Raw genomic sequence first — 22,175 nt, forward strand, 5'->3', positions numbered from 1 at the left:
ATGAGGAAAGACTGGATCAACTAGGTTATATTCACTAGAATTTAGAAGAATGAGAGGGGTTCTCATCGAATCATATAAAATTCTGACTGGATTGGACAGGTTAGATGTAGGAAGAATGTTCCCGATGTTGGGGAAGTTCAGAACCAAGGGTCACAGTCTAAGGATAAAGGTTAAGCCATTTAGGACTGAGATGAGGAGAAACTTCTTCACTCAGAGAATTGTGAACCTGTGGAATTCTCTACCACAAAAAGTTGTTGAGGCCAGTTCGTTAGATATATTCAAAAGGGAGTTAGATGTGGCCCTTACGGCTAAAGGGATCAAGGGAAATGGAGAGAAAGCAGGAATGGGATATTGAAGTTGCATGATCAGCCATGATCATATTGAATGGTGGTACAGGCTCGAAGGGCCGGATGGCCTGCTCCTGCACCTATTTTGTATGTGTTTCTATGTTTCTATGCAATCAGTAAGTACTGGGCCCAAGGTGATGGGATGATGCAACACCTGCCCTTTTACCTCCTCCTTTCCCACCGTCCAGGGCCCCAAACACTCCTTCTGGTGAAACATCGATTTATTTGTACTTCTTGCAAGTATACTGTATTCACTGCTCACGATGCGGTCTCCTCTACATTGGGGAGACCAAACGCAGATTGAGTGACCGATTTGCGGAACACCTCTGTTCAGTCCACAAGGGTGACCCCGAGCTTCCGGTCGCCTGTCACTTTAATTCTCTGCTCCACTCTCACTCTGACCTCTCCGTCCTCGGCCTCTTGCACTGTTCCTACAAAGCTCAACGTAAGCTCGAGGAACAGCACCTCATCTTTCGTTTACGTACTTTACAGCCTTCTGGACTCAACATTGAGTTCAACAATTTAAGATCATGATCACTACTCCCATTTTTTCAGATGGCAGCTATTGATGATTCTGGCCATTCCCATTTATCCCGAAACCCATCTTTTGTTTCTTTACTTGTCCCATTATCATCTCCTTTTGCTTTGTACAATCATCCCTATTGACATTTAATCTCTTGGGCCTTGCACCTTATCACAGACCTACCTTTTTGTTCCTTCCTCCCCTCCCCCCTTTCCCTGCCCCTGCACTTGCTTAAAACCTGTTACATCTCTAACTGTTACCAATCTGACAAAAGGTCAGTGACCTGAAACATTGATAATGTTTACATACATAAGACAACCCAATGTGTAAGACTTGCCACCAGGGGGCGCACCTGTGGGAGACCCAAGGGTCACCTGCACACCCCGGGCAAGCAGGTATAAAAGGCAGTCTACCATGCTGCTTCTCGCTCTGGAGTTACATTAAAGAGACCAAGGTCACAACAGTTTGAGCTTACAACACACAGTCTTGTGGAGTTAGTCTGATCATAACAGGCTGGATTTTCCAGGATCCCACCTGCACGGTATGGAGGGACCCGGGAGATGGCGGGAAACCTGGAAAGTCGGATTTCCCGGCGCACTGTGGAGTTTTGACTCCACAGCGTGCGTGTGGTGTCAGGGGTGGTGCCCCTGATTGACAGGCTGGCTTCCATTCGTGTGGGGGACTCGGAGAAGGAGGCTGCAGCAACAGGTAAGTGCTGGGCCCGAGATGGTGGAGGCGGGGGGACCAAGCCCGGGGTGGGGAAGGGGGGTGGGGGAGCGTCCAGGCCTGGCGGGGGTGCGTTATGATCCTTGTCCTTGGCGTGGGGTGGGGAGTTGCGATCCCCCGGGATGGTCCGATCCTCGATCCCGAGGCCGAATCGTGATCCTGGGAGGAGGGGGTGGGTGCTCCAGGCCCGGGGGGGGCGGGGGGGCGGCCCGATCCCTGGGGGGGGGGCGAGGGTGGTTGCATCCCCGACCTCGAGGACTGCGGGCTGATGGTGGTGGAGCTTGGGTAGCAGGGAGGAAGCACTCCTGCACCTCCCGGCTCACAAGGATTGCTCCCGAGGCTGTGCTCACCTCGTTGCAGCCGCCGGGAATCCCGAGGCCCCGGTTGCCTTCAGTAAAACCTACACGGCAAGTTAAAGTGGAGGCTTCAGGCCCCGTTAGAATATTTACATTGCCAACCCAGCCCTTGACAACGAGTTGGCAGTCCGCCCCCCCACCGTCCCCGCCTGAATGAAGGTGTAAGTGGACGGGATGGGGTTCACATTTTCCCACTTTTCATTGCCCCCCCCCCACCTCCCACGCCCCCCCCCCCCCACCCCCCACGCCTCAAACCTACTCATTCTTATCTCGGAGAATTCCGGCCATTAACTCTGTATCACTCTCCCACAGATGCTGCCTGATCTGCTGAGTGTTTGCAGCATCCGCAGTATTTTGCTTTTGGCCAGTACTCCTTTTCATTTTGATCTTATGTTCTTATCTTCCTACTGTTTCCTTTGACTCATCGGACTGTGGTCTCCTGTGGCTTTATCGCTAAATTTCTTTGCTGAAATCTCTGTTCTTGCCAATGTCACCATCAGCATCAGCGTTGGCTCCACTTCATTTCTTCCACTGATCAGGCCTGCAGAACTACTGAGCCCGTCGTTATTTGGAAGGACTTTGAACCAATCTGCTTGCCCACATTTCTCACCATCCCAGTAACTCATCCAACCGTTGAACCTTTTTTTCTCCTCCAGTCCTGACACACACACACCGTATCTTGCCTTGTCATTACTGGGCTCGTCTGACCACTGTCTCATATCTCTCTCTTGCAGAATACCCTCAAACAATTCTCACTCTGTAAACCACTTACATCTTGTTTGGCACTGTAGAGTACACCATCTGATCAGCAAAGTTCACATATGAGCAGTGAATATGTTTATACTTCATTTACGTGTGTGCTGTTCATGCACAGGTGTGAACTTATATTTTAAATAGGTTAACGGATGGGTGCATACCTGTATAAAAGTGGACAGAAATGTAAAGCAAGCATATTAAGTATTAGTGTGTGAACTTTGCTGATCAGGAGTTGAACTCTTATTCTTCGGCCAACTGGGCAATGCTTGGGAAGCCCTTACTACCTTCCTGTGGTCTAACTGCTGCTTTCATTCTTCTGACCATTCTCGCAGTCATCATCATAGGCAGTCCCTCGAAATCGAGGAAGACTTGCTTCCACTCTAGAAATGTGTTCTCAGGTGACTGAACAGCCCAATATGGGAATTACAATCTCTGTCACAGGTGGGACAGACAGTGGTTGAAGGAAAGAGTGGGTGGAACTGGTTTGCCGCACGCTCCTTCCGCTGCCTGCGTTTGTTTTCTGCATGTTCTCGGTGACGAGACTCGAGGTGTTCAGCACCCTCCCGGATGCTCTTCCTTCACTTAGGGCGCTCTTTGGCCAGGGACTCCCAGGTGTCAGTGGGGATGTTGCACTTTATCAAGGAGGCTTTGAGGGTGTCCTTGAAACGTTCCCTCTGCCCACCTGGGGCTCACTTGCCATGTAAGAGTTCCAAGTAGAGCGCTTGCTTTGGAAGTCTGGTGTCAGGCATGTGGACAATGTGACCCGCCCAACAGAGCTGGTCGAGTGTGGTCAGTGCTTCGATGCTGGGGATGTTGGCCTGGTCGAGGACACTGATGTTGGTGCGTCTCGCAGTGCCAGTGAGGTGACTGATGTAATTCTAGCTCCACACCTCGTTCTACCACCTCTACTTCTACATCTTGGTTCAATCATGCTTGCCTCTCATAAAAAATCCTGCCTGGCAAATGTGCCTTCTTGATCACTGAAGTATCCAAGACAATTTTATCTCCTATTATAAATTCTGTGAATCTACAGTTACAGCTGCTGCACAACTTTTTTGATAACACTTGCCGTCTTTCTGCGCATCCAGAAGTTGCTGGTTACTTTATTGCCAAAACCTCCGTGAATCTACTTTTTCACTCCTCTTCTGTCCTGATATTATACTTTTCTAGAGAGAAAGCTGACCAATTGGCTCCATTTTCTTCTCCAATCTTGATGATTTTAGCAAAGGACCTCTCTCCATTACTCCATTCTGTTCCCCTCTGTGACCAAACTCAAGTTGTTCTTGTCATGGCTTCTGCTCTCTGGATTCCAATAAGATTTCTGGTCCAGATGTTAATCCTTCCAATGTCCTTGGCCATTCCACTGGTGATGCCTTTGCTTAGCCCCTGTGTCAGCTGTGGCTCAGTGGATAGCATACTTACCTCTGAGTCAGAAGGTTGTGGATTCAAATCCCACTCCAGGAACTTGAGCACATAAATCTAGGCTGACACTCCAGTGCAATGCTGGGGGAGTGCTGCACTGTCAGAGGTGCTGTCTTTTGGATGAGACATTTAAACCAAGGACTTGTCTGCTCTCTCAGCTGGACATAAAAGATCCCATGGCACTATTTTGAAGAAGAGCAGGGGCATTATCCCCGGTGTCCTGGCCAATATTTAACCCTCAATCAACATAACAAAAACAGTTTATCTGGTCATTGTCATATTGCTGTTTGTGGGAGCTTGCTGTGCGCAAATTAGCTGCCACGATTCCCACATTACAATAGTGACTACACTTCAAAAATACTTCATTGGCTGTAAAGTGCTTTGAGACATCCGGTGGTCATGAAAAGCGCTTTATAAATGCAAGTCTTTTTTTTCTTTGCATCTGTAGAACGCTGCTCTTGAACTTTTTGTAAGTGCCTCAGACATCCTTAGCGCTTATATCAGAGTGCGAAACAGTACACTTCTAAACAAGTTACCATCATATGGTCGCCCACCAAAGCTCATTATTTGACTGGTTAATTTTCTCTCAAATCACACTACCTGTGCTGTATTTCATGGTTCATCCTCAGATTCTCTTTCTCATGACTCTACACTATCTCATTCCTTATTCCTGTCATTGACCTCGTTGATAGGTCCTTGGGAATGAGCTTATTGACATGCATAGACACTCAAAGATGACCAAGTAAAACTCTAGAATATTTGCCCGTCCTGACATTTCCACTATTCCCCACCCCAGAAATGCAGGAACCATTGAATCCCATGAAAGGTTTGACCAACTCACCCATGTTGATCTCCATAACCAGCCAGATATTCATCCAGTTCCTTTTTGAACAAGTTAAACATCTCAGCCTTAGCTGGGAGTTTGGTTTACATATCCCTTACTCTGTGCCGCGGAAAGAAAACCTGCTCTAGTTTCTCATCTGACTCAAGACTTGTTAATGATAAACCTTGTGCCTTTCCAGTGACTGATAACAATTAGAGAAAACAGACATGGGAAGGGCCTTCAAAACTGGAAGACATAGGAGTGGCTATTGCTGTCCTCCCTCATAGTGCTGAGCTTCTTATCTCAGTTCCATTGCTATGAGAAGGCACCACTTGAAATCTTTTTCTTATATCCTATCCAGAAGTGCGAGACAAGCACTACTTCCCCAAAGGGAGGGAGGGAAAAATAATGGGAAAATCATTCCCAGGCCTTCCTTCTGCATGCCCTACAAGCTGATTCAGAGAGCTGGGAGAGGTCCAAGACCAAGTTGCCTTATTGGACTAGGTAATGTGAAGTCGACAACTTCAGAATGAAAGAGGGCACAAAAGAAGTTTAAAAGAAACACACTGTTACAATGTGCACGTTCTTCATTGTCCTATGAATGACCTTTACAATGCCCTGGAAACACCCTTGTGAACATACATGTGCATGCAAGGACAAGGGGTGGGGTGCCTATCAAGTTTGGGGTTTTCTGGTCAGAAGCCACTACAGTGCCTCTATCATTCCCTAATCACTCCTTCGAATAGTGAAGCAAAACTGCACTGCAAATCACTTCCTGAAGTTTGAGATCTGTTGAAGATGCGTCTCAGTATTTCGAGTTAACTCAAGTGTCTTTCACTGGTGTAAGAATCTTTTTGTAAGTAAATAAGTAAATTGACTATAATCGGACACTGGTCATTAGTCGGGAGTTTAGCTTTCATTCTGATGCCCAGTTAGCACATGACTAATACGTCAGTATTTACAATGGTGATGACTTGCTGTTTTATTTCAATTCCAGGGTGATCAAGGACCTTTAGGACTACCTGGACCCCCAGGTCCACCTGGGCCCAGGGTAAGCGTTTCACCCAAATATTCACTTTAATTTATTACCCAGCACACAAACGTTGCCCATTTTTGTTTCTAGTTTGTTGACAAGTCAATACTGATTATTCACAGTAGGTCTGACGAAAAGAAAATCTCACTGAGCCAGAGTAATTCTACTGTGCCTCAACAAGAGTAGTTGGAATTTGCTTTATCCAGAATGAAAAGTAATTGAGATGTTATAAAAAAAAGGAATAAGTTTTTATCTCCATGTGATGCAAAACCTGTAATAATAACCACTGTAAACAGAAGATGGATTAGAGTGTTAAGTCTAGCAGGAAGGAAGCAATTGCTATCGGGGGATTGCTATCAGGGGGATGGTATCCTTTTTTGGTAAAAGTAATTTAATTTTTTAAAAATTCTATGAAAGGAGTACCAAATCCGTGAGGAAAGAAAAGAAACCTTTGCATTTATAAGGTGCTTGATGCATCCGGAAGCATCTCCAAAGAACTTCACATACAATGATTTACTTTAAAGTACAGTAAATGGTGTCATGTAGAGAAATATGGCTGCTATTTTGTACACAACCACTAATGAGACAAATAATCAGCTAAACTGTTTTTTGGTTGTGTTGCTTGAGGAAAAATGTCAATAAGGACACTTGCTCTTCGCACAGTGCTGTGGGATTTTATAATGATATCCATCCAAAGCACCAGACTACAGAGACGGGGCGGGGGGGGTGGGGGGGGCATGGGGGGGGGGCGGTGGGGGAAGGGGTGAGATCATTTTTTTTTACCAGTAATGCAGAAGTAAATTTAATGGAGAAGAAAAGCGGGCACGGTGGAAAAGGGGCTGCCAGTTCATGATGAGCCTGTTAACCAAATTCACCTCCGCGATCTTGGTTTAGTATTCGATAGGATGGCACGTCTGACAATGCAGCACTCTTTCAGTAGTGCACTGAAGTGGCAGCCTGCATCATGTGATCATGTGATCATGTGATCAAGTCCTGGAGCATGGCTTCATGAAACCAAATGGCAAAAACGTATCTGAGTCAGAACTAATTTGTACGCCCCGCTTCACACAGTACCCCATCTGTTTGACCGACCTTCTGATGCCCCCTTCAGTCCTACCGTCATTTCCTGCAGGCATTAAGATACAATTTCACAGGTTTTAGGCCACCCTCCCTTACGTTGCGCTGAGTGTCGCTGGATGATTCAACTGCCGGATCCCGACCCTGTCCTCGCCTGCCTGTACTGGTCACTGGACAGCAATCAAATTTGGAAACCCTTCTCCTATCCCCCGCCAGGGGCTGAGTGTCTAATTGTAGCTCACAGATTGCTGCACTCGCTGGGATCAGCCAAGACCCGACGTGATCCTGGGAAATCCTTGGTCTATGTGGCACCGTCTCACACTAGATGCTGCTTTTACCCACCAAGTCCCGAACCATAGGCCTGGAATTCGCGGTGGGTAACGATGATGAAACTGTCAGCGTTCGCTGTCATTACCACTCTGAAACTGACCGCAACTTCGGGATTTAGCGCATGCGCAGCTAAACGCAGAAATCCTGAAGTTGCAGTCAGTCGTTCACTGCACCGACACACCCCATTAAATGTTGAGCCTTGTTGGAATAGGTGTAACTGGGGTTTTTAGCAGCATATTGACTGCTAAACAAACACTCTGGCCCCGCCCTGATGAATTACATTTTGTATTTGTGTCAAATTCTCCTTTATGATTAAAAATTACAATATAAAAAAAAATATATTTTTTAAGTTATCCCCATGTGAAAGTCCCAATATTTAACATTTTTAAAAAGTCCGGATAAAAGCAGCTTCTCATTTCCTGGATTGCTGCCTGTGAGAATTCTCCAATGTGATTGGCTGCCTAGACAGCTTGTTGACATCACTGCAGCTCTACGCTGGGAATCCCCACTACAGAACGCCGCCATTAATTACGCGGCAAAAAAGGCAAACTTCTCGCCAGTGGACAGTTTTTCTTCGGGGACAGCGGCAACACCTTTGCTTCAACGCTGACTGCAAATTACGGGCCATTGAATCATAGAATGATACAGCACTGACGGAGGCCATTCGGGCCTGTGATGGCTCTTTGAAAGAGCTATTCAATCAGTCCCACTCCCCTTGCTCTTTTGAAACCATTTAGAAAATTATTATCGGATTTGTGCATTCCAGATCATCATAACTTGTTGAGTAAAAAAACATTCTTCTTGATGTCGTCTCTGGTTCTTTTGCCAATTGATTTTGTTAATAATGTTTCCCTTTTGCTTTTACTCTAGGGACTTCCAGCGCTTATGCATGGTGATAGCAGCGGTGAGGTTCTGGTAAGGCTTCAGGAGAATTGATACATTTTCCGCACAGTGACATTTTCCATAATAATCATTAAGCAGAGCGTCTGTTTGTTTGCAGTGTCCCAATGCATGTCCTCCTAGCCTACCAGGCTACACCGGGCTTCCTGGAATGAAAGTAAGTGTCCAAATTAGTTCACCGTGACCCAAACAAATACAACTAGTAAATAAATTGGGCATCGACTTTGATGAACAAGTGTTTCTCATTCATTCACCTCTTTGATCTTCAGGGTCATAAAGGTGCGAAAGGGGAGGCTGGTGAACCAGGCAAACAAGGACACAAGGTAGGAGAAATACCACCCAGCAAAACGTACCTCTTGCTATGAACATGTCCATGCTGCTGGAAGCGCCCGGAGTTGCATCCATTTGTTCCAATCACAATAGTAAACCTACTCAATGAACCCAAATTAAACCTACAGCCTTCACTTTATGTTACGTTCTAATTACAAGGAACATGTTGGCATGGGACTCAAACAACAAATCTTTAATTCATTCATTGTATGATTTGTCTGTCCAAAACAAGTGAAAATGATGTGTCCCACTGGCAAAAGCAACATTTTACCATAACGGGTCAGTAACTAACATGTGCGAACATTTGAGCCAACATACGAACAATGACGGACAGGTAAAGACCCTCTGGCCCATCGAGCCTGTCCCACACAATTGCGATACCTTGTGTATCACAACATATACACTCCACCCCACCCCAAACCTCCTGGGAGAGGCAACAAAAAACAGATCAAAAACCCAGACCAATTTGGGGGAAACAAATCTGGGAAATTCCTCTCCGACCCATCTAGGTGATTGAAACTAGTCCAGGAGATCACTCTGGCCTTGAATTCCCTGCGGCACCTATCTTCTGTAAGAGGTGATCTTACAGCCAGAAACAAATCCAGCTTTCACTTGAAGGAATTCAGTGAATCTGCATCCACCACATGAGGGGGCAGCTTGTTCCAGAGGTCTGCTATTCTCTGGGGAAAGAACCACCTCCGGGCAGTTGTACAGCTTTATAGTTCTAATGTGTCTAAGTTTAACTTCAAAACTATATTCTACCTTTAGACTTAAGCTGTAAGTAAGAAAGTCAGTAAAGAACGCATCATGAAAGAACTAGCATCTTATCATGTCCTTGGGATGTCCCAAAGTGCTTTGCAGCTAATGAAGTACGAGTGTATATTTCACACTTCAGTTTTTTTTACTTTGACTACATATCATGATTTATTAATACTCATTATTCTAAAATCCACTGCACCGATCAGCACGTGATTCCTGTATTCCATAGGAGTTCCAGGACAAAAGCAGGTGTGGGAAAGGAATTCCTTTATGCCAAACGTATTAGTTTTCCAGTGTCAGTGGGAAGTAGGCAAGATGTCTCGAAGGATGTATCTACACTACCACAGTAGCATTGGTGCAGTGTCGTGGTGTGAATCTAGGTCAGGACCTGACCTGACTCTAGACTGAAGTGAAGTGAAACTGAAGTGGGTATCCCTCTGGAGTAAGACACCCCGAAGGAGCGAGCCTACGTTTCATCTGGAGACTGGCCTGGACCCAACTCCACGTTTACACAGCAAAACCCGGGGGCTTTTCAAAATCAAATCACTTCACAACAATGCTACCGTCAGAGTGTAAATGGGTTCGAAGGTTGCTGCAGAAAATAGTTTTCTCAAAGATCTCATTGTTGTGGGTGGCTGCCAGGAAGAAAATGAATATTAAAACATTTTGAGAGGAACGGAGGTCAATAAGGGAAGTAAAGAACCCGATAAATAACACAGAAAACTATGAACCCGAACAGCAGAGAGCAAAGAAAGTGTGAAGAGAGAGAGCTAAGGGAAAGAATGATGAGCAGACAGAAGGATCAGAAAGGGCAGCGAGAAAGAAAACAAGGCCACAATCAGTGTCGAGAAAAGAACAAGAGTAACCACAGAAGTAAAGGAGATGAGAAAGTGAAGAGGATAGATAGAGAAAAGCACAGAAACAGAGGGGAGGAAGTAAAAACACAGAAAGCCCCCAGTAGAAAAACGCAATGGAAGCAGAAATCAATGTGCGAATGAACAGAATGAGTTATAAATGTGATTCTAAAAGCAAAATGTACTCCTTTGTTTCTGTGAGTGAGGGCACACAATGGGCTCGATTTTAACTCCCGGTGGGAACGCGGCCCATCTGGGAGAGGTAGTGGGCAAGCTCTGGCCGATTTCAACGAGCGGGCCTCATTAACATGCCGCGTGCTGTCTTATCGGCCAAAACGGGCCGGAAGGGGCTGACCGGTCATTAAAATCGGGTGGCAGGAGGCCACCGCTTGGGGAAACAGGAACGGTCCCCGGCACAAGGCAAGTGGATCGGTGGGGCTGGGCAGGGAAATTGCGATCTGCTGAGGAATAGAGGGGAATTGATCAGAGAGGATCACACGCCTGTGGTGGAACTGATTTTATATCCAGCTGTTAGCGGGCGGAAAATCGGACAGACTCTATTCGGAACGTGACTTGCAGCCCACCTAATTTTCCTCTATGTCCTGCACCTAGATGATCCATTCAAGCACAAACACTAGAAGCGGAAAATCTGCTCTTGAGTCTCACTATCATCAGTTTTTCATTTACAGCTTTACGCACCCAATCGCTTAGATCTGCAGCCAAGTTGACTCAGGGATAGTGGGTGAGAAATAATCCATGCATCCAATGCCTCCTAACCTCTCATTGTATTTGTAGCTGTCCCCCCAGCCCCATTATAATTTCTATCCCTGTAATCATCAGTCCAAAGACAACAGTCTTCCTTCTATTCAACATGATTTTGTCTTTGCCATGCACATCATTTAGTTATTCTCTCTGTGAATGCAAATATCATCAGTGCTCTGGCTCACCGTGTCAGAAAGTCAGTCTGCTCACGTTTTTCATTCCACTAACTTTTGTTTTTATATTTCAGGGGGAAGAGGGTGAACAGGGAGTCCCCGGAGAGCTAGGTTCTCAAGGCCCTCCAGTAAAGTATTTTTTCTTTCAAATATACTTGCTATCTTGTGATTTTATTTGTATTGGAAACCTTGGGCTGAATTACCACTTTTACCGCCAGCTGTAAAACTGGTGGTCGCGGATTAGCTGCCCGTTTTACACACCGCCTGCTTTTCATTCCCATTGTGGAAATAAAAATGGGCCGTTGTTTAAAACGGGCGGCTGATCTGCTACCCCCGCTGGTTTTCCACCCCAGGGCCAACATGAAAATTGGGCCACTAGAGCCAGTTTTTAATTCGTGTGAAGTGACCTCGGGACAACACAGTGCATTAAAGTAAAAGTATTCAAAGGTTCAAAATCCTTCAAGGAATAGATAAACTGGATCCCTGTAATATCTTTTAGACTGTCACAAACTCTGGTACCGGGGGACCTGGCAAACTTAGAAGAGGGAAGATCCACAGACTTGTTAGATTAAGGGATGGTAGCCTGATGCTTATGGTACTGGACTAGCAATCCAGAAGTCAAAAGTTCAAGGCCCACCATAGCAATATTGAATTCAATAAGTCTGGCGATTTATGGGCTAGCAGCAGAAAATGACAATGAAAGAAGCTGGATTGACCTGAAAACCCAACATGTTTAAGCGTGTCCTTTAGGGACCTTTACCCAGTCTGGCCTACACATGACTTCAGCCCCATATTGTGTGGTTGACTCTTATTGGCCTCAGGGCAACTAGGGATGGGCAATGCATCATGCTCTGCCAGTGCGACCCATATCACAAGGTCAGAAATTATTTAGAAATACTGCTTTACGTGACCATGTGGAATCAACTATCCAAGGAAGCAGATTGTATGGCAAAATTGGATAGATATTTGAAGGAGTGGACAATTGAACAGTATTAGTTATCGAAACAAATAAGATGGATTAGAGTCTTTTCCGGTCAAAATGCACAAGGAAAGGGGCTGCAATCTGTCAATCTGAAGGATTTACAATGCTATACCGTCAACTCTGAGAAGAATAAGCATCTTATTCTGAATTGCTAATTTCTTTTACAAATCTCTTATATTTTTACCAATAAATTTTCATATAGGTGAAAAATTCAAGGTGGTAGCTCAAACCAACATCATTTGAGTGATTTGATTGGTCGATTTCTACTATTTGGAACTTGTGGATTTCATAAAAAGAGTAATTTGATTATTTTATGGTGGTAGCTCTTCCCTGTTGGTCGCTACAAACAGGACGGAAGTGTTTATGATTTGTTCAGCTTTAGCCAGTTAGATATTTGGTAATTTAGTCTTCACTTCAGCAAATTGTTTTAATTTCTTTGCATGTCGGTGATGCCTTGAGGCACGATACCTTGTAGTGCAGAGAAAGAATCACTGCCAAGACATCTCCAAACAGTGTGTGTGAAGATTGCCCAAACTAAATACTTGACAAATTGGTACTGCCGCCATTGTTGGTAATGAGTAGGCTGTTCGAAGCTCCAACCAAGCTTCCTGTCTCCCTCAGAAGATGTATTTTTTGAGCTTCTATCTGGAAGTCAGAAGAGTGAGGATCACACTGGGGAGATTGAGTACAAATCCTGCTCACAACTTGTGCATTTTGGAATGAAGGAAATAAAAACTGACATCACATTTGCCACAAATGTTTTTCCAATAGTTTATTTGCCAGTCTAACAAGAGATTTTCTTGCCAACCTTAGGGTACCCAAGGACCAAGAGGGTATATTGGCATGGAAGGACGAAAGGGTGATGTGGTAAGTTCAGCTGATGCAATCTAGTTAAGGTAGCATGATGCCTGAATTTCCAACTTCCATTAAATCGGTCTTCTGCTGACTTACTGCCACTGGTCCACAAAGCTGCAAAAATGATACTGCAGGCTTTAAAATTGAATCCACAGTCCCTCCCAGAGAAAGCAAGGAAGGTTAATGCCCTGCTGTTCTGCTCAAAGAGGAACATTACACATTTTTTAGTTCTCCTGTATCTTAAATTATATAAGTTAACAATATTTCATGGTAATTACATGCGGTGATTACTTTAAAAAGGGAATTGGATAAAGATTTGAAGGGGGAAAATTGCAGGGCTATGGGGAAAGAGCAGGGCAGTGAGACTAATTGGATAACTCTTTCAAAGAGCCGGCACAGGCACGATGGGCCGAATAGTCTGCTTCATTTCTGTAAGATTCTGTTCTATGGGGTCGAAATTTAGTTGTGGGCGCCGCCCATTACCGTCGGCGGTGGGCGGCAAACAGGCAGCACAGGCCTACCGTCATCGGTAAGCAGCGTCCAAGCTCCGGCTGAAATGGAGCAGGCTCTTTGGCAGACGCGCCAAGAGATAACGCTACGCCAGCTAATGCCACCCGCGTGGTGACATCATCCAGCGTGCAACTGCTCTTTGATGCCTCTGTGGCGACATTTGCTTTGTACGGCTGCCGTACAAACAGGCGGCCCGTACAGCCAGGAAAAAGTGGTGCTTAAAGAGCGGTTCTCGGGCGGAATCACCCGGAAAGGAAGGTAAGTTTTTCTCTTTACTTATTTCTGGTTGTTTTCATTAATTTTAAGAGTGGGGAAGTGCGTGTGTGGATCGGAGAAGTTTTAGTTATTTATTTTCTTCTTCCCTTTTCTTCCTGCTTTCTCCCCCGAGCACGTTGGCGGCCTCCCGTTGGGAAATTGAGTTGGCCTCCTGAGCTCCCACCGTGTTGCCGCTGAGGATGAATGTGCAAAGCCACTTTTCAGTGCTGCTCTCCCATCTTTGAGAGTTAAAACTGAATTTAGCAATTTGAGGTTGCACCTAACGCCCAGCGCTAAATTCAGCAATCAGGTGGTAACACCGCCTCTAAAACCCATTTCGACCTTGATACCTTGGACGTTTAGAATTCTGTTCATTTGTTTCTGTTGGGAGCAAAGAGCTATTACCGATGTGCTGTGCAGAAAATAACTGGTTGTGAATTAGTTGCTTCATGCATAGCTCATTGACTGAACAAATAATTTTGTGGCAGAAGATCCTGGAGCCGAAATTGTCCCTATCTTTAAGAGCCATGACCACCTCAAAGGGGGTCGGTAAAGAATCAATGCTTAGTTGGCGTGGAGTCACCGACATTTATGAAATTGCCCTCCATTTGTTTTCCAGTGGTGCTTGGCACCGTGTTGCTGCCCCGTCGGGCAAGCGCCGACCCCTCACCTATCGGCGGCAACCCCTTTCTGCCTCGTGTGGGAAATTGCCCCGTGAGAAATTGCCCTGTGTGGGAAATTGCCCCGCAGGAGTGGAGCGGCTGCCGCTCAGTGCCTTCGACAGCTTCCCCCGGCGGGAAGCTGTGTGTGGCTGGGCGACGCGCCCGCCCTTAAAGGGGAGGGCGCACTGCCGCGGCCGCCATTTTATTTAAATTGTCGGATGACTCCGAGGTCGGCCCGACAGTGGCGGCCACGGGTTCGACCAGGCCTCCCAACAGGCAGCCTGGCACCCCCCTCTTGGGTACCGGGCTGTTAGCCCGGCCGAAACCCTCCCTGGAGGCCCAGTGGGCCAAACGAAACGAAGTGCAGGGTTCGCAGTGGTACTCCCCTTTAACTGAAGGGGTGGGACTTTGTGACGCGTCAGCGCGACGTGGCACATCCGCGGCGCTGCTGACTCCGAGCTATGTCCGCTCCGCTCCGCTCCGAGGGCACTTCCGCCCCTCAACACCGCCCCAAACACCGTCCCGACCGGAAAAAAAATCAACGTGCTGAATATCGGTCGACTCTCCACCCCATGGATTGGGGCGGAAAAGACAAGAAAAAAACGGTAGGTGCATCACTTTTTAGTTGGGGGCAATTTTGGCCCCCCATATTGTTAATGGGTTTAGATGTCCAGTGTGCCACAAAAGTTAACTTAGGGGCCAGTTTACTTGACAGGTACCAGGGGCTGGCACCCACCTGTATGTTGCAATGGTGAGCTGGCTCTTGCATTACACAACGCTCAATGCCAATAACTTCCAAATGGCACTTAAATGTCATGCTGCTTACTGTAGCTGGTGTGAAACCCAAACAGTGTGAAAGCACTTTCTTGCCTTTAGTACAATCTGCATGCTGCTGCTGGAGGTAACAGGCGTATCGCATTAAGGGCAGAGAGTAACTGAGGAAGTGAATGGAGCTCCATCTTGCGTGTTGTCTTATGTTGGCGACATTATTACACTCGCCATTACCATCTTCAGTGGCAATTGTATACGTAGAAATGGATGCTGGAGATTTCTGTGGTGTTAACAGCCACATGTGCAAACAGGGATGACTATATTTCTGAAGATCTTAACATGTCTTTTTTCCACTGAATGCACAGAACCAAAACTAAGCACCATATTGTTTCAATACGGGAGAGCTGATTTTATGACTGCTGCTACTAGCTGGGGAGCCCTGCCTACCGGCCATCCCTATTGTGGAATTGCAGGATGCATTGTCCACAACTTGCTGGTCATTGTTTTCAATGTATGGCAAATTGTGGCCAGAGCCTCTGTAATTTTCCAATACGTGTGGCCGACAGGCCTGACCTGTGGTGGCATTCCTAAAAATGGCTCCAAGGTGGTTCACTTTTGGAACTTTTTAAGAAGAATTGTTATTGAATATTTTATCATCGTTCCCTTCTAACACCATCCTCTTGGCTTATTTCTCCAGGGTCTTCGTGGACTGGATGGTGAAGCTGGTCAAATTGGTCCTATTGGTCCACCTGTAAGTAGATTTTTTCTTGAAAATTTGCCTTCCTTTCTTCTTTACCCAGAGCGCGTCGAGAATGTGGGACTCACTACCACAGGGAGTGGTTGAGACGACTCACATAGATGCATTTAAGGGGAAGCTAGATAAGTTCATGAGGGGAGAAAGGAATAGAAGGTGATGCTGATAGGGTGAGATGAAGAGGGGTGGGCGGAATCTCATGTGGAGCATAAACACCAGCGTGGACCAGTTGGGCCGAATGTGCTGTAATTCTATGATATGGCACTATTCTACTTATTGCAGTTTGTTCATTGTTACTGTGTTCAGCTGCCAATATCCTCACTTCTGCCAATGAAACATTTTGGGAGCTTGTTCCTCTATTAAATAAAGGAAGAGCTTGCATTTATATAGCACCTTTCATGACCTCCGAACGCCCCAAAACACTTCACAGCCAATAAAATACTTTGTTAACACAATGAAATAGTTACACTCTAAGTGTAGTCACTGTAATGTATGGAAACATTTCAGGTAATTTATACATAGCAAGGTCCCACAATCAGCAATGCGATTAATGTCCAGTTAATCTGTATTTAGTGATGTTGGCGGAGGGATAAATACTGGGCAGGACATCGGGGAGAACTAAATTTAATCCGGGTTGGCGAGGGGAGGGGGTGGGGGTGGGGGGGGTGGTGGCCGGAGGGCGACGGGGAACTAATTCAAGCAATCCTTTACAGGTGATCTTTACGTTGGAGAGTGTAATAGAATTGCAGAATTAATCCTTGTATCCCATAATTTCTCATCATGTATTCCCTTTATACCACACTTTAGGAAAGTAATTAAAATGATGACGGGTTCACTGTAAATTTTCATTTTAAATAGGACTAAATCGCTCTGTAGATTGCCGAGTAGATCCAATGATGTAACTGTGAAGCTTTTTACCACACGTTGCTGCTTGCTCTCAATGTGATATCATAGTGAATTTGCAAAGTAAGTTGCATGGAGATGCAGGCGTTACGTGAGTTCCATAGTGACCACCCATCACCAACAGTTCCCGAGGCAATTACTTAAATTGGAGTTGCAAACTGAGGAACTGAAATACATCCTGAAACAAACTTCAACTCCACTTCATATATTTATAAAAGTGACCGTGCTAATGTTCTCAGGACATCTCAAAGTGCTTTACAACCAACTTTTAAAGTGTAGTCACTTGTTTTACAAGCAGATGTCGTAGCTAATTTGTGCACAGCAAGGTCCCACAAACACCAAAGGAATGAATGAGCAGATAAACCTATTTTGACAGGATTGGTAGAATGAGGAATGTTGGCCAGAACACTGGAGTCATAGGATCGGAACAGGGAGATGGGAACTCAGTTTATCTGAAAGAGCACACTCCCTCAGTCTTGCACTGACAAGTCAGCCTAGATTATGTATTCAATTCTCTGGAGTGAGGCTTAAAGCATACTACTGGATCTCCGATAAGTAGGACACACAAATCTTCAGGAGGCCTTTATCTATTTCTTGCCTTGCCAAAATTCCCTGGGGAGGATTCTGGGGAGGTCCCAGCAGATTGGAAAACTGTAAATGCCCCTATTTGTAAAAGGAGGCCGACAAAAAGCAGGAAGCTATAGACTAGTTAACCGAACATCTGTGGTTGGGAAAATGTTGGAGTCCATTATTAAAGAAGCAGTAGCAGGACATTTGGAAAAGCAAAATTCGGTCAGGCAGAGTCAGCATGGATTTGTGAAGGGGAAGTCATGTTTGACAAATTTGCTGGAGTTCTTTGAGGATGTAGCGAACAGGGTGGATAAAGGGGAACCAGTGGATGTGGTGTATTTGGACTTCCAGAAGGCATTTGACCAGGTCTCACATAAAAGGTAACTGCACAAGATAAAAGTTCACAGGGTTGGGAGTAATATATTAGCATGGATAGAGGATTGGCTAACTAACAGAGAACAGAGAGTTGGGATAAATGGTTCATTCTCTGGTTGGCAACCAGTAACTAGTGGGGTGCCACAAGGATCAGTGCTGGGACCCCAACTATTTACAATCTATATTAACAACTTGGAAGAAGGGACTGAGTGTAACGTAGCCAAGTTTGCTGACGATACAAAGATGGGAGGAAAAGCAATATGAGGTGGACACAAAAAATCTGCAAAAGGACATAGACAGGCTAAGTGAGTGGGCAAAAATTTAGCAGATGGAGTATAATGTTGGAAAGTGTGAGGTCATCCACTTTTGCAGAAAAAAATCAAAGAGCAAGTTATTATTTAAATGGAGAAAGATTGCAAAGTGCCGCAGTACAGTGGGACCTGGGGGCTACTTGCGCATGAAACACAAAAGTATGGTATGCAGGTACAGCAAGTGATCAGGAAGGCCAATGGTATCTTGGCCTTTATTGCAAAGGGGATGGAGTATAAAAGCAGGGAAGTCTTGCTACAGCTATACAGGGTATTGGTGAGGCCACACCTGGAATACTGCGTGCAGTTTTGGTTTCCATATTTACGAAAGGATATACTTGCTTTGGAAGCAGTCCAGAGAAGGTTCACTAGGTTCATTCTGTGGATGAGGGGGTTGACTTATGAGGAAAGGTTGAGTAGGTTGGGCCTCTACTCATTGGAATTCAGAAGAATCAGAGGTGATCTTATTGAAATGTGTAAGATTATGAGAGGTGGATGGATGACAAGATGGATGCAGAGAGGATGTTTCCACTGACAGGGGAGACTAGAACTAGAGGGCATGATCTTAGAATAAGGAGATGCCCATTTAAAGGAGAGATGAGAAGGAATTTCTTCTCTCAGAGGGTTGTAAATCTGTGGAATTCGCTGCCTCAGAGAGCAGTGGAGGCCGGGACATTGAATAAATTTAAGACAGAAATAGGCAGCTTCTTAAATGTTAAGGGAATAAGGGGTTATGGATAGCGGGAGGGGAAGTGGAGCTGAGTCTATGATCAGATCAGCCATGATTTTATTGAATGGCGGAGCAGGCTCGAGGGGCTGTATGGCCTACTCCTGCTCCTATTTCTTATATTCTTATGAACAAACTTTTGGTCTGTAACATTCCCAAGCTCATTTCTAATGTTCTAAAAAAAGAAACCTGCCAACATTAGATCTTAAATATTATAAAACTCATTAAGTAAAGCAAAGATAATCAGTATCAACTAAACCACAAAATGGCATTGAAAGCAAAGGACATGGATTGGTAGGACGCAGAATAAAAATGATCAATATTGATGCAATATAATTTTTTCAAGTGAACATCATACCAATGTAAGAATGCCACACACTGTTTAAAAAACATTTCTTGCTGTCTGCAATATTTCTCTTTTTTTTTTAATAAATTGGGTTTGATTCAAATTTCTTCTAACTGCAGTAACTTTGAAACAGTGAAGGTGATCATCATCTAATATTTATCAATGAGTATTGTGTACTACAATCAGTGTTTATTGGTAGCTCCGCAATTCAATTTGTAGCTGATGAGCATTCGTTCATTTTCAATTCTATTCATATCTCTTATATCAATGGTACACTTTCCGATTCATTCATGTCACATCTTTTTATTTTGAGTCTTTAAACTTTCCTATGATTGATAAATTTTAATGAAAAATTTGGCACCAGTTCACCTATGCTGAAAAAAAAGTTTGGAGGCCAACAGATTGGGCGTTCCAAATTTAATATCAAATTAAATGGCACAATTTTTAGTTTAAATCCTTTTTGAGTGCCTCACCCGTGTCCAATTTGAAGGTTGGTTATTGCACTAATTAGAGCAGGGGGAATGAGTTTGCTGGCTTGTAACTGTTTCATTACACAGAGCAGTCGGGGTGATTTGCAACTGCTGCTTGCCTGAAAAACCAATTAATTTAGAACGTTGCATAAGTATTGGAGGGTAAATGTCAGCCTAAGCTTTTGGGAAATGAAGAGTGAATGAAGTTTCGCAATCTTGAGACATGGTTGGTATATCAAGCAAATAGTTACAATAGAGTTGAATTACTGAAGTGAAAAATTTGGGATTGTATTTGTTGGGTCATGTAATGTTAATATTCAGCTAAACTCCTGGATGCTGCACTCCCAGTGCGGAGTGTTACTCGATGGGAACATGGGATCTGTCGAGAGACACTCCGCACCGGCAGGGTGCCATTGCTGAGGCCGTCCTGTTTAGGACTTGAAAAAAAAAGACTACAATGATTAGAGTTTTCAGTCAAAGGGGGAGAGCAGTGTTTTGCAGCAGTACTGCATTTAGTGAGGGAAATGCATGCCACAAGGTTGCAATACACGTGATTAATAATTTAATATTTTGCAGAGAGGTGTGTGACAATTTTCTTTTCTTCTTCAGGGAGACGTAGGTCCGCAAGGCCCTCTGGGTGAGCCTGGCCCTAAAGGTGATATTGTAAGTCACATAACGTTATTCATTACTTTTCTCAAGGGCATGTGTGTTTTTCTTCAAAAAAGTAATTTTGGGATGTTCATTTTTGATCATAACTCATTTGATTAATGAGTACCTATTAAGGAATAAAACAATTTTTTTTGTAATTGGCAAAAGAACCAGAGGCAACAAGAGAAAAAAAATGACACAGCGAGTTGTTGTGATCTGAAAAGCACTGCCTGAAAGGGTGATGGACACAGATTCAATAATAGCTTTCAAAAGTGAATTGGATAAAAACTTGAAGGAGAAAAATTTGTAGGGCTATGGGGCATGAGCAGGGGAGTCGGACTAATTGGATAGGGCCTTGTTGTGGTCTCCTTACCTAAGGAAGGATATACATCCCTTCGAGGGAGTGCAACAAAGGTTCACTAGACTGCTTCCTGGGAGGAGTGATTCAGTGGACTAGGCTTCTTTTCCCTAGCATTTAGAAGAATGAGAAATGATCTAATTGAAATGTATACAATTATTAAGCATATTGACAGGGCAGATACTGGGAGAATGTTTCTTTTGGCTGGGGAGTCTAGAACTAGGGGTCGCAGTTTCAGAATAAGGAGTTGGCCATTTAGGACTGAGAAGAATTGTAAATCCTTGGAATTATCTACCCCAGTGGGCTGTGGATACTCAGTCATTGAGTATATTCAAGACAGAGATCGATAGATTTTTGGATACTAAGGGAACCAAGTGATATAGGGATAGTGCAGGAAGGTGGATTTGAGGTAGAAGATCAGCCATGATCTTATTGAATGGCGGAACAGGCTCGATTGGCTGAAGGGCCTACTCCTGCTCCTATTTCTTATGATAGCTCTTTCAAAGAGCTGGCACAGGCAAGATGGGCCGAACGGCCCCCTTCTTTGCTGTATCATAGACATAAAAAACAAATGAGTTCCTGATCCTTGTAATCCTCTCTTAAGCTACCTCGTCAACCTATAGTTTTGGTGTCTGATTTGTCTTGTGGGTTAGTCTTTACAAACCAGCTTAAGAGGCTTTTTGTCATGGGAGCTTATACTGGAAAGGCGAATAAAGCGGTCAGCCCATCCTGCCTGGATAGGAAATCCTACAGGGCCCACTGACCTCCAATCCCCCGATGGGTGCGCTGGTCGCGTGAAACTGTTTGAAACTCTTAAAACTTACTCTGCTGACTTTTTTTATTTGATCTCCAGGGTCGCCCTGGTCCTAGAGGAATTACAGGTTCCCCAGGATCAAAAGGAGAACCCGTGAGTGTTTCTGATCAATTTTCATATCTAGCTGCTATGAAATAACAACGAAGTTGTGATTTAAATGTGTTCGCTCTATGTCTCAAAAGTAAAACTTGAACATCAACTGTATAAAGAATAATGGATGCAGCTGAAAGTTTGTTAAAAAAAAATGCCAATGCTGGAAATCTGAAATAAAAACAACAACAAAAATATGAGGACAGGACAGTCAGTATCTGTTGAGAGAAGGGACAAGTTAACATTGCAGATGTGGACCCTTTGTCAGAAGTGCCACACCCAAAATGTAAACTTATCTCTTCTCTCCACAGAGGCTGAGCATTTCCAGCAATTCCTGTGTTTTTTGTTGAGAACAAAACTAGCATTGCTCTGCTGCCTGTACACAGACAATGCGTAACTCGGGTACGTGATGGGTTTTGTTGCGTTTCTGACCCAACTGTGCTGTACCGTTTTACTCAAAAGAGAACTTGGTGCTTACCTCTCCTTAAGAGACTTGTGTTTTGTGCACTAGGGTTTACCGGGTGTCGATGGACGTGATGGTATCCCTGGAATGCCCGGATCGAAGGTAACGTGAAAATCTCTCGTCGAAATGCTTCGTTCCATTCT

At 44.7% G+C, this 22,175-nt stretch overlaps 1 protein-coding gene across 2 annotated transcripts in view; it reads left to right on the plus strand.

Moving 5' to 3' along the window:
* Positions 1 to 22,175, plus strand: part of col9a1b (collagen, type IX, alpha 1b) — a 152,043-nt gene that overhangs the window by 41,482 nt on the left and 88,386 nt on the right. For both annotated transcript variants that reach the window (XM_070884857.1, XM_070884858.1), the window contains exons 9-18: positions 5,951 to 6,004; positions 8,264 to 8,308; positions 8,394 to 8,450; positions 8,563 to 8,616; positions 11,246 to 11,299; positions 12,967 to 13,020; positions 15,904 to 15,957; positions 20,269 to 20,322; positions 21,519 to 21,572; positions 22,081 to 22,134. In XM_070884857.1, coding sequence (XP_070740958.1) covers positions 5,951 to 6,004; positions 8,264 to 8,308; positions 8,394 to 8,450; positions 8,563 to 8,616; positions 11,246 to 11,299; positions 12,967 to 13,020; positions 15,904 to 15,957; positions 20,269 to 20,322; positions 21,519 to 21,572; positions 22,081 to 22,134 — 534 coding nt within the window. The remainder of the gene's footprint in view (positions 1 to 5,950; positions 6,005 to 8,263; positions 8,309 to 8,393; positions 8,451 to 8,562; positions 8,617 to 11,245; positions 11,300 to 12,966; positions 13,021 to 15,903; positions 15,958 to 20,268; positions 20,323 to 21,518; positions 21,573 to 22,080; positions 22,135 to 22,175) is intronic.

The sequence above is a fragment of the Pristiophorus japonicus genome, chromosome 7 (genome assembly GCF_044704955.1).
Source record: "Pristiophorus japonicus isolate sPriJap1 chromosome 7, sPriJap1.hap1, whole genome shotgun sequence".
Classification (NCBI taxonomy): Eukaryota; Metazoa; Chordata; class Chondrichthyes; family Pristiophoridae; genus Pristiophorus; species Pristiophorus japonicus.